Genomic DNA, 15,507 nt, shown 5'->3' on the forward strand with positions numbered 1-15,507 from the left:
AACTCACCCTGCAGTGACAGAATGGGTGAGGAGGACACGACACACTGCAGCAAATAACAGGTGACATGCAGGGCCACAGAAAGGGGCAGGGTGGGAGCTGCTGTTACCAAGGGTAGCCAAGAGGACATGCACTGAGAGTTGGCCATTTAGGAAAGAGTTGAAGGAAGCCAGGGAATGACTCTTGAAGCTGAGTGGGAAAGAAAGAGCCTTTGAGGCCCTGCACCTGCCAGTGTAAAGGCTCTGAGGTTGAAGTGGTAGTGTCAGTTTTCACTGGAGGGGAAAGGGGTGACACTGTGTTGAACATAGGGCCAGGGGGTTTGGGCTAGGACCCAGACCACCCTGCTGCAGGTTGGTGTCCTAGAAGGACATCTAGAAGGACAAGTCACGATTCTCTGAGATGGAGAATGGAGGCATCTTTGTGGGTCACCAGCATGGAGTCTCTGCTGGAGTAGTTCTGATGTCACCCGGGGCTGGGCAGGCCATGGTGGCACTCAGCACAGGTCATATTCTATTATCGTTGCTCGCTGTTTGTCCCAACAAGACCCAGGGCCTGGTGAACCTGGCAGTGCCACATATTAAGGAAGAGAAGGGGGGGGCATATATCCAACCCCACCCCCCAGACTGTGCATCCTGGGGACTCCCAGGTTGGGGGAGGCGAAGGAGGGGAAACCAATGGACGGGACTCCTCCCCCTCGTTCCCCGTCCCAGCGGACCCTGGGAAGGGTCAGTGGCTGTGTCTCAGGGGAGGGCGTGGGGACTCAGCCACCGCCGGGAGAGCCGCTCGGCGTGGGGAGGGGGCGTCCGGGAGCGCAGGCTCCGCCTCCCACTCCCGCCGGAAGGGAAGGGGAGGCGGTGGCCCGCGCGCCGTGAGCCAGACGCGGCGGCGAGCGCGGCGGGGGCGGTCGGCCCGGGACCGGGTGGCACCCAGCGGGTCGGAGCGGGCTCGCCGCCAACGCGGTCACGTGCGCCGTCCCTCCTCTTGCGCCTGCCTCCCCCGCGCGCCGCGCTCTCCATTCATAAATTCTCCGCCTGCTCCGCGGCCACCGGGCACCGGAGCCCGCCGGGAACGCCGCGCAGCCGCCCGCCCGCCCGCCCCCCATGGGCCGCGCGCCCCGGCGCTGAGGTAGGCGCGGCGGGCCCGGGGATACGCCAAGGCGGGCGGGGGCAGGCCGAGGCCGCGGGGCCCGTGGGATCGCCGCCGGCTCCCGACCACCCGCCCTTTCCGCGACGCGGCGAGGCCGGAGGGAGGGAGTGGGGGGAGCCGGGGCGGGCGTGCGGGCCAGTCCGCGGGGCCCTGCATCCCCCGTTAGCGGCCTGGAGAGGGACTCCCCCACCCCCGCCCACGCCCTTGCCCGGCCTCAGTTTCCCCTGAGATGCAGCGAGCGCGATGGCGTCTCCGTCTCCTGGATTAGCCCGAAGCGGCGATGCGCCCGGAGCCCGGCTCTCTGCCTCTCCGTGAGGGCTCGCCATCCCGTCCCCGGGGCTGGATGGGGGCGCAGGGACGGGCGCGGTGGCGAGGGAGCTCGGGAAGGACCCGCGGGACCTCAGGGGCGGGCCCGTGGGGAACGTCCGCCCTCGGGTCTGGTCCCCGCCTACCCCTCGGAGTCCACCTCTCTCTCCCCTCGGCTTCCTGCCATCTTTTCTGGCCTCCTGTCACGGCCACGGCGCTTCTGCCCCCTCCCCCAGCCGGGACTCATTTCCCGACCTACATTTTGCGCGCCCCGTCCCCTTGAGGATACCCGCAGCCTCGGTCGTTCTCGGACCGAGCGCTGAGAACACCTGGCTTTCGCCAGGGCCCCCCCGCCCCCATTCTCGGGGCCTGATTCCCCCCGCTGTCGAGTGGGGTTACAACCCGCAGGGGCCGGGGACGCGGGAGCGGGCACAGGCTCCCCCTCTCCTCTGGGGAAAGGCCGAACGCGCGCCCTGCCTACTCAGGGCTGCGGGGCATCCCGGCCCAGACTCTGCTCCCCGAGATTCCAGAGTGCAGTCCCCGGTCCTTCCCACCGGGAGGAGCTGGCGTAGGGGAGGGCGGACAGGTGCGCTCTCCAGGCAGCCCCTTTCCCGAGGGCTGAGCTCCCCTCCCCGGCCTCAGTTTACCCCGAGCCCGAAGCAAAAGTGGAGGCTGGCGTGCTTGGCCAGGGGAGCTGCTCGTGGAGGCGCAGGGCCCCGCGCTGGGCACTGGCGGGGAGGCGGCTGCAGCAGCCATCTTGCCACCCAGGACCGGCTCAAGCCGCCCTGCAGGAGGCCTCCCTCCCCCGCACCCCCTCCTCTCCCCCAGTGCGCCCTGGCAACACCCCCCTCCCCGCTCGGCCTGCTCGCTCGGTCGCCATGGGAACCGGATTCTTCAGGGCTGGGAACAGATGCGCCTTCTTTGGCCTTTTCGCTCCTGCTAGCACTGGGTGGAGGGGGACAGCTACCTCCCGGAGTTGCGACTTGTGGGCACTGAGCTCAGTCCCTGCACCGCGGTCCACAATCCTGGCACCACTCCCTGTAGAACCAGTCTCCGGGACTGCGGCAGGCCCCTCCTCTCCCCCGATGCGGCTGGCAGGGCCCCTGGGGGCTCCCGGTAGTGAGCGGACAGCCTCAGTGTCCCCGTTCCTCCCAGGGCTGCTTCCCCCTTTCTGGGCAGGGTTCCCGGCCAGCTGCTGCCTTGCTGGGCCGGCCCCACCGGCTGGGGAGGTGGTGGATAGCATACACCTCCCCCGTTTGAAACATGGGGAAGCGGAGGTCCCCGCGTTGATCTAAGCGGGGTGGGGGCTGCCTCGGGGCTCTCCTCCACCTCCCCGTGAGTCACTGCCCGGTGCGGACTCCTACTCCCACTCCCAGGGAGCTAGGAGAGGGAGGGGACAGAGGAGCTGGTCTGAGCAGGCCCTGCCCCCCACCAGGCCCCTCCTCCTAGCTTCAAAATGCAGCCCACGCCCACCATGGCCACGGCCGCCGGCACCGCTGCCACTGTCGCCCTGACCTCGAGGTGGGACAACGCCACCGGCACTCCCACCGTGAGTGAGGGGTTTGGAGTGGGGTGGCTGGGCCGGGCGGGCCCCCAGAGGCCACGCCCAGCGGTCCTGACCCCTGCTGGCCCACAGGCGGAGCCTGACCCCATCCTGGATAACTACGTGCTGCTGGTGGTGGTCATGTCGCTCTTCGTTGGTGGCACGCTAGTGGTGCTGTCCGGCGTGCTGCTCGTGTGCAGGCGCTGCTGGGAGGCCTACCCGCGCTTCAACAGGTGCGCAGCCCACCCACCCCAGCGGCCTCCCCGGGGCCCCGGCGGGCCTGGAGCTGGGGGACCGTGCGAGCGCGCACACGCGCGTGCGTGCCGACGGCAGGCGTGAATGTCAGCCCATGTGGTGTTGGGGGCCCGCTTCTGAGTGCCTGGGGAGCACGGTGTGTCTGCACCGGGGCCTGGCCCCGGGAGCCCGGGTCCCGGCAGGCGGGCCCTCCGACCCACCTTGCCGTCCCGCGGTCCCTCCCCAGAGCGACGGAGGAAGCGGATAAGACCGCCACCACCTACCTGGACAATGGCGCTCGCCCGGCCCAAGGTGCGGCGCCCCGCCAGGCCCGCCCCCTGCCCACCTGCCCGCCCTCCCGCCCGCCCGCCCCCTCGGGCCGCCTGACCGGCTGTGTCTGTCTGTCTCCCCCACCAGACTGGGCGCAGCTCGATTCCGACTCATCTCTGTTTCCTTAGAGCCCGCGCGTAGGTGCTCGCAGGCGCGTGCTGAGCGAGTGAGTGTGTGAGCGGATGTGTGCGTGCCCGCCCCGCCCCCGCCGGGACCCGCCCCTCGCCCCGCCCCGCCCCGCCCCGCCCCGGCCGGCCGCCCGCCCAGCGCCAGGCGCGGCCCGCCCGGGGCCCACCCTCTCGGCTCTCCTCGCAGACCCCGACTTCAGGGGGGAGGACCCTGAGGGCCAGGACGCGGAGACGGAGCGCTTCCTGTCCACCAGCTCCACCGGCCGCCGGGTGTCCTTCAACGAGGCTGCCCTGTTCGAGCAGAGCCGGAAGTCGCAGGACAAGGGCCGCAGGTAAGGGGCGGCGCGGCAGGAAGGGACCCGGTCCCTAAGGGATGTCCCGGAGCCTGATGCCCTGTGACTGCGCTCCCTGAGCGGTGGGTGCCGGGTGCAGGCCTTGCTGTCCCCCACAATTGACGGGGTGGGCCGTGGAACCAGGGACAGCAGGTGTGGGGTTGGGGGTTCAGGCTGTCCAATGGAGGGCCGAGCGTGGGGGCCGGGGGGGGGTGGGTTGCTGGCTGGCACGGTGACAGGCAGCCGCGCTGGGCGCAGGTACACCCTGACGGAGGGGGACTTCCACCACCTGAAGAATGCGCGCCTCACCCACCTGCACCTGCCGCCCCTCAAGATCGTCACAATCCACGAGTGCGACCTGGGCGAAACTGGCGCAGCCACCCCTCCCCACGCTGCCGCGGCCCCCAAGGCCAACCTCGCCATCTTCCAGGTGAGTGTAGGGGTGGCAGCTGGCTTGGGGCTCAGTGGACAGGACAGCGCCCCTGCTGGCGGTCCCTTTCTCTCTGGGCTGGGCTCCTCATCTTAGGACAGGGAGGGGGGCCTGGCTGGGGTGCACAGTGGGCTGTGGGTCCAGCAGTCCCCCTCACCCACCCATGCTCTTTGACCTGTTACTGCTTCCTCCCCTAGCCCCCGGGGAAGGCCCTCACCGGCCGCTCCGTGGGCCCCAGCTCCGCCCTGCCAGGTGACCCCTACAACTCAGCCGTGGGCCCTGCTGACTTCGAGATCAGCCCCTTGGCATCCAGCGACTCCGGGGAAGGCACCTGGGTGAGGGCCCCCGAGCGGCCCCTCCCCTCCCTGCCCCACTCCAGGACAGAGGTCAGCCCGTGGCCTCCCCAACCCTCACTCCCCTTGCTCCTGCCTGACCCCCTGCATGAGAGGAAGAGGGGTAGGCGGCACGTAGACCACACAGCCACCCCTCACACGCACAGAGTGTCCCAGCAGCTGTAAGGTGCAGGTCAGGACCCAGCCCGAGCCAGGGTGCGACGCTCACCCTTGGGGACACCTGTCTGGGGCTGGGAGGACCAGATCTGGCAGGCGCCCGGCTGAACCCCTGAGCTCAGCGTAGCTTCCAGCTGGCCACCGAGCGCCCTTTGCTGCTCCTCTGCGTTCTGGGTGGGGCGCGGTGGCCCTGTGTGCTAGAGCTGCCCACTAGAGTGCAGAGCTGGGCCCAGGCTGGAGCCGGTGTGCAGGGCAGCAAGGGGAGGGCCCTGCCTGACTGTGTTCCTCTTTTCTTCCAGTTGGATCCAGGCACCAGGAGCAGCAAGCCTGCTGGCCCAGGGCCCGCGACGGGGCACAGGGAGGCCGGGCGTGGGGAGGCAGGCCCTGGCTCTGGGGCCGGACCCGTCCTGCAGTTCTTCACCCGGCTGCGGCGCCACGCCAGCCTGGACGGGGCCAGCCCCTACTTCAAGGTCAAGAAATGGAAGCTGGACCCCAGCCAACGGGCATCCAGTCTGGACACTAGAGGTGAGCTGGGGCCCTTGGCAGAAACTGGGGCCCAGGGGGTACAGCTCCCACTGCTGCCCCAGGCAGCCTTCAAGTAGGAGGTTTCACACTCAGGGAGGGGCCAGTGCTCTCGGAGCCCAGGCACGTGCCCCATGCTGGCCAGCGGCACCTGTCTGCCCGCAGGCATCTTGCCCAAGGGTTCCCAGCTGGTTGGGTCGCACACTGGGTCCCAGTGAAGCAATGGGTTGGCAGATCGGTGACCTTCTGTAAGGCACGAGACAACAGTGGTTTTGGATCTGTCGTAAGCCTGTCTGGTCTGGCAGTGTGGAAAGAGCTGCAGACTTTTGTAAATGAGTGTAGATACGCGCCAATAAAACTTTATTTACAACAAAGCTTGCGGGCCCGTTTGGCCCCTGGGCCTGAGCATCCCCAGGCCTGAACTACCGAGACCAGCCCTTCAATCCCTTCAATCCCGCAGAGCCCAGATCATGGAGAGCCCAGGACACAGGGCTTCCTCATCCCCAGACCAAAGCAGGAGCATGTGTCTGGGGTTGGGGAGGAGGGCACCGATGTCTCTACGGACCCCTGCCCGGGGGACTCAGCCAGGACAGGACAGGCTGCGGGACTGCCTGCTGCCTGTGGGGGTGGGCCCCAGTGCCAGGACAGGTGAGGAGACGGCACAAGCCCCCGTGTTGGGGGCTGGTCCAGCTAGCACAGGGAGGGGATGGCCCACTCCACTGCCTTTGGGAGCAGAGACAGAGGCCCTGATTCCTGAGGACGATTAGAGTGGAACGTAGGTGCGCAGGTGCCCAGAACCTGTCTGCTGGCTGACTGGCCTCCGCACACCTGCGGCTTTCCCACCCAAGCTTCTCCCAGGCCCTGCAGGGGGCCCATGGGCAGAGGCAGAGCTGCAAGAGAAGGGCCCCCCCCACCCCGGCCCCCTGCCAGCCTGTCCGTCATGTCACTCTCCCACACACTCCGTTCTGCACTTTGCTTCTGGGGGGCCAGCGCGGGTCTTGGCTCGGGCCGTATGTTTTTGGCCAGAGCTGCTCTGGGGTACTGTTACCTCCTGGACAACCCGACTCACACCTGTTTGTGCCTCGGTGCCCCCCCCCAGCCGCAGAGCGGGGGAACCCTCCCCTGGCCCCGGGCTGACGCGCCTTCCTCTGTACAGGCTCCCCCAAGCGGCACCAGTTCCAACGGCAGCGGGCAGCCAGCGAGAGCACAGAGCAGGAGGAGGGGGACGCCCCCCACGGGGATTTCATCCAGTACATTGCCAGCGCAGGCGCCGCTGTGGCCTTCCCGCCCCCCCGCCCCTTTCTGGCCAGCCCCACCAGCCCGTCCCCCACCCTCGGCAGGTATTTTTCAGTAGATAGAAGTGCTAGGGGTGGACCTGTGGGCCCCCGCCCCCTGCAGTACCCTCCCCCTTGCCCTGGGGAGGGCTCTCCTCACCCTGCAGACACGGGGTTCCAGGCCTCCGGTTCCACCAGCCCTCCTGGAGGCTGCCGCACCGGGGCCACCTCTCCAGCATGCATCCCAAGGGGGAAACAGGGGGAGACAGGGTAAGGGCAGAAGGGCAGGTGGGGCCCTGGACGATGGCCCCAGGGTCCCCAAGACAGGATGCCTGCCCAGTCAGGGCTGTGAGGGGGCATGTGCCTGCTTGGATGTTCCCGCTTCCCGGTGGGGTCCACGGCCTGACGGGCTCTGCTGTGGCCTGGTGCTCCTTCCCACCTGCCTGTGTTCCTGACAGCTGCATGGCCCTTTCTCAGAAACTGTGACCCCTTCAGCCACGACCCGCACTACTGCCCCCGTGGATGGGAGCAGTGGGGTGGTGAGGTCCAGGACTAGAGGCTGAGTGGGGCTACCCTGATCCAGTCCATGCCCAGCCAGTCCCTTCCACACTGAGATGTTAGGAAGAAAGCAGCCCCACAGGACAATGTCCCTCTCTCCAGGTGAGAGCTGGCCACCTGTGCTACAAGCAGGTGCTTGGCTGAGACACTGTAAAAAGTGACCTGGTTGAAAAGCAGGTCCCAGGAAGACTCAGATCTACCCAGAAAATATACCCTGCAACAGGGACTGGCAACATTTTTCTAAAAATAAATTCATTTTCCGCAGAGCCAGGCCAAGCCTAGGGGGTCCCCACCCATGCCCGCCCTTCCGGACCCAGAGTCAGGGGGGCTGGGGAGAAAATGCAGGGGCGTGCACAGCCTTCTTGACCGCTGCGGCCTGGCTTGCAGGCTAGAGGCAGCCGAGGAGGTGGGCGCCGCGGGAGGAGCGAGCCCCGAGTCTCCCCCAGAGTCTAGCGGCGGCGTGGGGCCCGAGCAGCTGCAGCAGCAGGAGTCCGATGGCGAGCGGGACTCCGGGCCGGAGCAGGCGCAGACCAGCTACCGGGATATCTGGAGCCTGCGCGCCTCCCTCGAGCTGCACGCCGCGGCCGCCTCGGACCACAGCAGCAGTGGCAACGACCGCGACTCGGTGCGCAGCGGCGACAGCTCGGGCTCGGGCTCTGGGACCACCGCGCCCGCCTTCCCGCCGCCCTCGCCGCCGCCCACACCGCGGTCCGCGGACGGCGAGGCGGGAGGTCCGCGGAAGCTGCTTCAGATGGACAGCGGCTACGCCAGCATCGAGGGCCGCGGCGCGGGCGACGACGGGCTGCCCAGCGCGTCCGAGAAGCGCTCCTCCTTCACCAGCGCCGGCCGCACGGCCACTGTGGGCAGCAGCTTCGAGGGGGCGCTGGCGCCCACGGAGGCGCCCGCCCGGCCCCGCAGCCCCCGCGCCTGGCCCCGCCGCGCCCCGCGCCGCGACTACAGCATCGACGAGAAGACAGACGCGCTCTTCCACGAATTCCTGCGCCACGACCCGCACTTCGACGACGCGCTGCCCTGCGCCGCCCGCCACCGCGCGCGCGCGCACCCGCACCCGCACGCGCGCAAGCAGTGGCAGCAGCGCGGCCGGCAGCACAGCGACCCCGGCGCGCGCGCCGCCCCGCCCGCCCCGCCCGCGCCCCCGTTCCGCCCCGACCCCCGGCCCCCACGCGCGCCTCTGCGCCGCGGCGACAGCGTCGACTGCCCGTCCGAGGGCCGCGCGGGCGAGGACCCTGCGGCGCCCGCCATCCCGGTCATCGAGGAGGAGCCCGGCGGCGGCGGCGGCGGCGGCGGCGGCTGCCCCGGCTCGGGCCTGTGCGTCGAGCCCCCGGGGACGCTGCTGGACAAGCTGGCGGCCGGCCTCGACGACAGACTGTTCCCGCCGCGCCTCGCCCAGCCCATCGCCGCGGCTCCCGCGCTGGCCGCCGCCGCGCCGACGTCTCCCGACCACAGCCCGGCCTAAGCCCCGCGCCCCGCACCCGCCTCGTCAGCTTCTCGGCGCCGCTCGGGGCCCGCGCCGCGGGACGCGCCTCCAGCCGCCCCCCGGTGCGCGCGCTCTCGCCCTCGGGTCACCCTCGAGCGGCCTCCGGTGCGCACGCGCACAGCCCACCCCCGGGCACGGAGCCGGGGCCCGTGCGGGCCTGGACCGGAGGGAGCGGGGCCGCTTCTCCATCGATCTTTGGCCTCGACGGCAGCCGCGGCGCGGGGCCGTCTTGCACACCGAACGCCGGGAGGCGCGCGCCGGTACCGCACCCGGGAGGGTCCGGGCGGAGGAGCCGAGTGAGGCGCATACGCGGGGCGCCCCGAGAGGGGCCCACGGAGCCTCGAGGGGGCCGGGCCGGGCCGGGCCGCACGCGCGGGAGTCTGCCCCGGAGCCCATGCGGCGAGCTGGGACCGCTCCGTGGCGGCGCGGGAGCCGGGCGCGCTGGCCCTGGGCTGGCCGGGTGGGTGGAGGCCGCAGCCGCCCGGGCCCCGAAGCTGTTTACCTCACCGCGGCCTGTGCTCGCGACCCCCGGCGCCCCCTGAGCAATAAGCCCCGGCCCGCCCGCCGCCCCCTCGTCCCCGCGCCCGCCCCAAGCATGTGAGCGGGCCGCCCGCCGCCCCGCCGCCGCACTGTCCAAAGAGCTGCCACGACTCCCGTTTGGAGACACACGAAACCCAAACGACCAAGGATTCAAGTTTCCCGAGCTTTATTTATTGCCAAAAGATGGGGCCGCCCGCGCCTGCGGCCGCCCCGCCACCCCCCGTCCCGTCCCTCGGAGCTTCCTGCCGGCTGTGCTCCATCCCGTGATGGTGTTTCTCGTGTTTGTTTTCTGGTTGATTATAAACATTTACCGCACACGCTCGCTTAGTCCGCGTTTTCTCTGGGGACCCAGGAGCACAGAGCCCTCGGAAACCGGGCCGGGTCCGGCGATCAGGGAGTCCTCCCGCTGCCCCACTGGGCACTGGCGGGCCCTGGGGCTGCGCTGAGGATCCTGCTGAGCTTTGGGGAGACCGGTCACCACAGACAGGACTGATGTCCAGCACGGTTGAAGGCTGACCCCCAAGGAGGACCCAGGTCCCACCACTTGCCAGCCTGCTGGGCTGGGAGGTCCACCGAGAGGGCTCGGACTCAGACCCATTGCCTGCAGGACAGCGGTGCCGCCCAACAATTCCCACACACCCTTCACAACCACAGCTCAAATCCACCGGCTTTATTTTTTTCTTAAAAAAAAAGAAAAAAGGAAAAAGAACCAACCAAACAGCAACAACAGGGCCGCGGCCCAGCTCCCTCGGGCTCGGGGCATGCATCTCGGCGGGCAAGCCTGTTCCTCCCGCGGCCGTGGTCTGAGCACACCACCAGCTGCGGGAGGCGCCAGCATGGAGCAGAGTGAAAGGAAGTCCGGGCGGGGCGAGAGCCAGCAGGTCTGAACATAAAGTGCACGGCAAGGGCTTCCCGCCTGGCCGCGGGCCACCACGCCTCCTCCTCCTCGGGCCAGGGGAAGGGGCCCAGCACATGGCTGCAAAGTCATCAAGAGGTCGTGTCTGCTGGCCGTGAGGGAAAGGCCAGACCCCAGACCCTGCAGTCCCCCAGCCACAGCCCTCCAAGGCCCCTGGCTTCCCAAGGGGCAGTCGGCAAGGAGGCGGTGGCCTTCCTGGGCAGCAGGCGTGGGCCAGCAGTCGGCGGGAAGACTGAGGACCTGGGCCGCGGCACCTGGCTGGGGCTCCATGAGACGGGCTGCAGACGGAACACACGGGTCACTCCTGGGCCGGCAAACAGGCTCTGCGTCCCAGGGGGCAGGCCCCACCCCGATATTAGGGCGGGGAAACTGAGGCCTGCTCATATAGGGCTGTCAGACATCCAGAGAGACCAGGAAAAGCAGTGCTGACTCCAGGGGTCACCCGGACGTTCACGCGCTGCCCAGTGGAGTTACGCACCAGCCTCCACAGAGGAAGCCGGGTTCCCAGCCCTCTGAGCTGGTTCTGATGCGAGCAGGTAAGCACCACAGGGCCACTGAGGCGGCGAGCAGCTCCTCCGGAGAGCGCACCCCGCCTGCAACCTGAGCAGCATCTCCCGCTCCCCTGGGGCACGATTTCCCACCTCACACACCTTCTCGGACTGGGGCAGGCAGAGGCAGGAACGGGAAGCGGAGGGTGGCGGGGCAGCCACCAGGATCAGAGCCTGGGCCAAACCGAAGCCATCCCCACCTCCCTCCCACACACCCACCCACAGCGCCCCCTATGCCGCAGGGTGGAGTTCAGCATCGCCCGGGGCTGGCAGGACAGGCGGCCAGCCGGAGGGACCCCCTCCTGCACGCGGGAGCGGCTGCCCCAGCTCCAGCTGCCTGGCCAGGGTCCAGCTGGCCGTGGCGCGGACTGACAGAACAGGGACGGCAGACCTGGCGGCCCCAGCAGGCAGCGGCTGCAGCGGTGTCGGGCCACGAGCAGTCGTGCCTGAGCACGGTCCCCGCCCTCCCCCACAGGCCCCTGCAGTGGCCCACCTGCGGGTGGCCGCCCTCACTGCTGCTTGCAGGCCGACAGCCGGCGGATCTTGCTGCTGGCGGAGCAGGCCTTGCGGGTGGGGTTGGAGGCGGCGCTGGCCCGGCGCTCTGCCCTGGATCTGGTGCTCAGCGGCGCCGACTCGGTGCCGTTGGCGCACAGCACTTTGGGTAGGCCCCGGCTCTGCCCGTTCTGCCCAGACTCCTCCTCTGGGACCTGTCCTAGGAGGGAGAGGGCGAGTGTGGGCTGATGGGAGCCTGAGGCGGACAACCTGTGCCCCCTGCCCTGCCCCAATCCCCAGGCCTAGGTCCTCTCCAGCCAGCCAGCCCAGGCTCCTCTACCACCTGCCCCCCTGCCCACCCAGGTCCCGCCTGCGGATCATCTCATCCAGCTAGAAAAATAAATGCCCTCAGAGTCGGCCAGCCAAGGGGGGTGCCCAGCCCTCGCTCACCTGCCTGCCCCTGTGCGAACTGGGTTTCTGCACTCAGGAGGGCCTGGCCCCGCTCACCCTCCACCCCAGCACATGGTGGAGGACCAGGGTCCCGGGGCACAGGGCCCTATGCCGGGCCCGCTCACCTGTGTGGAGGCCAGGCCTCACTGGGCCCTGTGGGGCTGAGAGGAGCTGGGCTCAGGCCAGGTGGGCAACACTCATCTTTCCCCTTGAGGCCAGCCTCAGCTCCCCATACTGGGCACGGGGCGAAGAGACCAGAGCCAGGGGCCTGCTGTGTCCCTACTCGCTACCAGGCAGCACCGGCCCTTGCTGGCGTCCGGGGGGCGGTCACAAGCCTGGAGCCGCTCGACTGCCTCGGTCCTGTGCTCTGAGGTGTGGCGGGACGAGGAGGAGGAGGGCACACAGGAGGAGGGCACACAGCCGACCTGCCAGGGCCCAGAGCTCATTCAGCGCACGTGGAAAATCAGCCTCTTGCCCGCACGCCACCCTCCGCGGACTCGGGTGGGAAGCTGCCCTCAGCCGCCTCCAGTCCACCTCTTTGTCGGCACAGAGCCCCCTCTAGGCCAAAGGTCCCCACTATCTGACTCAGCAGCTTCTGGAACTTGCCGTGAGCCACCCCTATGCACACAGGAGGCATCCTAGATCAGAGCTCGTCACTGTTGACAGGTTTCTGCCAGGGAGAGGCCTTGTGTGGGGTCAAGAGCCCCGCTGCGACAGGGAAGGACCTCTGCAGGCACTGAGCCGCTCCACACAGGCCACCTGGAGCCCAGCTACGGGCACAGCCACTGTGGCTGCGGGTCGGGGCAGGGGGGTGGGTACAGGATCCGGCCTCCTGACCCTCAAAGGACTGGCGCATCGCCCACGACCACCCACCTCTGGCCCAAGGCCCGGCACCTGGCTTTCAGGGCAGGAGGCAGACCCCCACAGTGGGGACAGTCCTGGGAGACAAGGCCAAGCAGCTGAAAGCCTCTGAGGGCGACCACAGCACAGGGATGGCAGTGAGGAGGGGACGAGGCCTCAGCACAGCCACTGTGGACCCACGAGGGCTCCGAGAAAGCGTCAGCGGTCCTGGGAGAGGCTCTGCTCCTTCTAGCACGATGGACGGTCGGGCGTCGGACTCCAGCCGGAGAGCCGCTGCGGCACGAGCCCTGCCTCCCATGCACATAGTCAGGGGTCTGGCAAGGGTCTGGGCATGTGGCAGAGTGCTCGCCCCACGTTGCAAAGAACAGCAGATGGCCGCCAGCGAGGGCCCCTCCCAAGGCCCTGACACGAGAGCCCCGCACCTCTGAGAGGCAGGACGGCTCTTTACCGTTCTACAGAGGACCTCTCCAAGGCCACAGACACCAAGCACGCATCACCTCCTGGGACTCTACTGTGAGTTCCTGCTGAGCCAAAGCCACTGCCACTTGGGGTCCAGCTCCAGAACGGGCATCTCACACCCCCAAGCACGCCCCCTGCTCAGGTGGGATGCCTGAACCCCGCCCCAGCTCTGCCAGGAAAACAGCTCTGGGCCCCCAGCATTACTGCCTAGTGGGGTGTCCCCAGGGGCCCCACCCACCACACAGGCGACCCCCGCACACCAGGTTTGTCTACAACAAAAATGTAACATTTGGCAAACGCGCCAGGGAAAGGCACAGGCACAGGCACAGCGGGGCGGACCTTTATGACAGGAGCCTGCGAGCCCGGCCCCAGAACGCAACGGTGAACACTGGGGGAGGGGCAGCTGCCCTGGCCGCCCTCAGACACCTGGGCAGGGTCAGGGAGGGTCGGTGGCCAGGCACCCAGGCCTGGCCTCTCTGGCACCGGCTGGCACTGCGGGGGGCATCGCTACACTATGGCCTCGAGCCCTGCTGCGCCCCTGGCCTCAGCTTCCTCTCCAGAAAGGTCTGAGCACTGGCTCTTCTGCGCGCCTCGCTCCTCTCTAAGCCCTGCCTCAGACGCCTCCTCGCCACCTGGGGAAGCAAGGCGACACACATCAGGCTGGGCGGCCTGGTGCCAGGAGGGCCGCTGGACCCTCTCAGGCCCGTCCGAGGGGCTGCCCCCTCTCACCACCTGGCAGGATGTGCTGTGCACTCCCCAGAACACAGGAGAACGCCCCGGGGGGGCCTCTGCCCTCCAGAATCCCCACCTGCCTCCGTGGGAGAGGGGAGGCACGGCCACACCCCCAGGGCTGTCTGTGCCCGCCGGGGACACCGGGGACGTGCGCTCTGCCACAGAGGCAGGTGCCACGGAGGCCAGGCCCTGCGGCGCGGCGGCGGCACTCACCGGGCACCGTGAAGTCCTGAGTGTAGATGATGTCATCCTCGACATCGAACAGGCCCTCGTCCCCATTGTCGTCGGCACAGCCGTGCAGGTCCTCCAGGTAGGGCACCACCGTCATGCCGCGCCAGCGGTCCTTGCCGTCCGCGCTCGGCGGGATGGGCACCGGCTCCTCGGCCGGCGCGTGCTTCTTCCGGAACCAGCTGTAGGAGCCCGTGAGTCAGGACAGCCCGGAGGCTCACCCAGCTCCCTGTGCCGCTCGTGCCCTCAGGACAGGGCACGTCAACCTCCGGGCCCACCCCTAAAATCTGTATGGGGAGGCGGGGCGGGCAGGAGACTGAGGGCCAGGAAGGCCCCTGCCCCCCAGACCCCAGCGCCCACCCGTGTTCGCCCGGAACCTCCTCGTTCGTGCCTCCACGCCGCCGACCCCACCGCCAGGCCACGCAGGCGCTCACCTGTGCTGCCTGATCTGCTGAATAGAGAACCTCCGGGCGGGCTCGTACTCCAGCATCCCTGGCGGGACAGCAGTGGACGCAGGGGTCAGCGCTGGGCACGCGACCCCCCACTCCCACCGCCTCAGCCGCTGCGCAGACGACACCCCCGGGAGGAGGGGACGCTGGCGTGTGGGAGTGGAGCTCCAGCTCAGGGTGCTACCGGCACCTCCCACCGCGGTCCCCCATGGTCTCCACTGGCAGGGCTGACCCGGGCGTGGGCACAGACGCAGAGTCTGCGGCTGCGTGAGGACGAGGCCCTGCGGCCCTAGGAGGCGGCGTGGTGGGGAGCGGCAAAGCCACAGGCAGGGCCAGTGGTCGGGAAGACAGCCAAGGGGCAGCAGGTGCTTTTCACACAGACGCCAGCGGGAAGCGGGACGGTCCTCTCCCAGGGTGGCGCAGCCTGTGCGCACACGGGCTGGCTCTCTGCCTCGCTCCCGCAAGGGCCCTGGGCCGGGGCAGGAACCACCCCTGAGCCCACCGCTTCCGCTTCCGGCGTCCCCAGAGCAGGCGGCTGGAGCTTCTCGAGCGCAGCCAGAGGACGGGTGGGGGGCCCAGTTCTGAGAGCTCGGCACGGCACCCACGAGGAGGGCAGCCCTGTTCTCAGGCCACGGGCGGCGACTTGGAGAGCTGGGGACTCGGAACCCTGAAGGTCTGAGTGGGGCCGAAGAGGAGGTGAGACCACGGATCACAGCCCCCGTGCTCAGGGGCAGGAGAGGACCGCCACCAGACCTTAGGGCCAAGACGGTACTCTAGGAGACACTGGGAGCCACCCCACCAGTCCTGGCTATGGAAGAGCCTCCAGGGCACGCACCCGCAGCGCAAAGCTTGGGTGCAGGCAGGCTTGGGTGCAGGGGATGTGCAGACCAACAGCCCTGGCCACCTTGGCCTTAGGTCAAATGAGGTGGAGGGAAGGGAGGAGGCGGCCCCCCGGGATCTGCGCAGAGGCACCCGGACGCCCTCGGCCGTCTAGACCGTCGGCCTTCCTGAGCACTGAGGAGGT

General features: G+C 69.0%; 2 protein-coding genes across 11 annotated transcripts in view; one reads left to right on the forward strand and one right to left on the reverse strand.

Annotated features, from left to right (window-relative positions):
* LOC101677388 (CACN subunit beta associated regulatory protein) lies at window positions 1-9,665 on the forward strand. Of its 7 annotated transcripts, none has more exons than XM_045087872.1 (10): window positions 1-1,123; window positions 2,886-2,999; window positions 3,087-3,226; window positions 3,475-3,539; window positions 3,873-4,017; window positions 4,276-4,447; window positions 4,645-4,833; window positions 5,256-5,481; window positions 6,635-6,818; window positions 7,698-9,665. In XM_045087872.1, the coding sequence occupies exons 1-10, from the start codon at window positions 398-400 to the stop codon at window positions 8,785-8,787; spliced, it is 3,051 nt and encodes a 1,016-aa protein (XP_044943807.1). In that variant the 5' UTR covers window positions 1-397; the 3' UTR covers window positions 8,788-9,665. The 7 variants fall into 7 exon arrangements, with proteins under 7 accessions (XP_044943807.1, XP_044943815.1, XP_044943802.1 ...); XM_045087880.1 differs by having other exon boundaries at window positions 4,645-4,782; XM_045087867.1 differs by having other exon boundaries at window positions 2,886-3,226.
* The window catches only part of STK11 (serine/threonine kinase 11), a 20,089-nt gene continuing 14,079 nt past the window's right edge, over window positions 9,498-15,507 (reverse strand). For 2 of the 4 annotated variants that reach the window (XM_045087891.1, XM_045087898.1), the window contains 4 exons: window positions 14,469-14,526; window positions 14,020-14,216; window positions 11,306-11,519; window positions 9,498-10,542 (listed from right to left, as the gene is read on the reverse strand). In XM_045087891.1, the coding sequence (XP_044943826.1) occupies window positions 9,519-10,542; window positions 11,306-11,519; window positions 14,020-14,216; window positions 14,469-14,526 (1,493 nt within the window). In that variant the 3' untranslated portion in view covers window positions 9,498-9,518. Of the gene's footprint in view, window positions 10,543-11,305; window positions 11,525-13,398; window positions 13,707-14,019; window positions 14,217-14,468; window positions 14,527-15,507 lie in introns of those variants that run through there. The other 2 variants (XM_045087902.1, XM_045087905.1) reach the window with 2 other exon arrangements.

This window comes from Mustela putorius, unplaced genomic scaffold (genome assembly GCF_011764305.1).
Source record: "Mustela putorius furo isolate JIRA1106 unplaced genomic scaffold, ASM1176430v1.1 tig00000095_pilon_pilon_pilon, whole genome shotgun sequence".
Classification (NCBI taxonomy): domain Eukaryota; kingdom Metazoa; phylum Chordata; class Mammalia; order Carnivora; family Mustelidae; genus Mustela; species Mustela putorius.

What these genes read in the sequence shown, in the direction of transcription:
- LOC101677388 (XM_045087867.1), top strand. Translation starts at nt 398, where the DNA reads ATGGAGAATGGAGGCATCTTTGTGGGTCACCAGCATGGAGTCTCTGCT. An exon ending in CCAACCTCGCCATCTTCCAG is followed by an intron (nt 4,448 to 4,644) that starts GTGAGTGTAGGG and finishes TTCCTCCCCTAG; the next exon opens with CCCCCGGGGAAGGCCCTCAC. An exon ending in TGCCCCACTCCAGGACAGAG is followed by an intron (nt 4,834 to 5,255) that starts GTCAGCCCGTGG and finishes CTTTTCTTCCAG; the next exon opens with TTGGATCCAGGCACCAGGAG.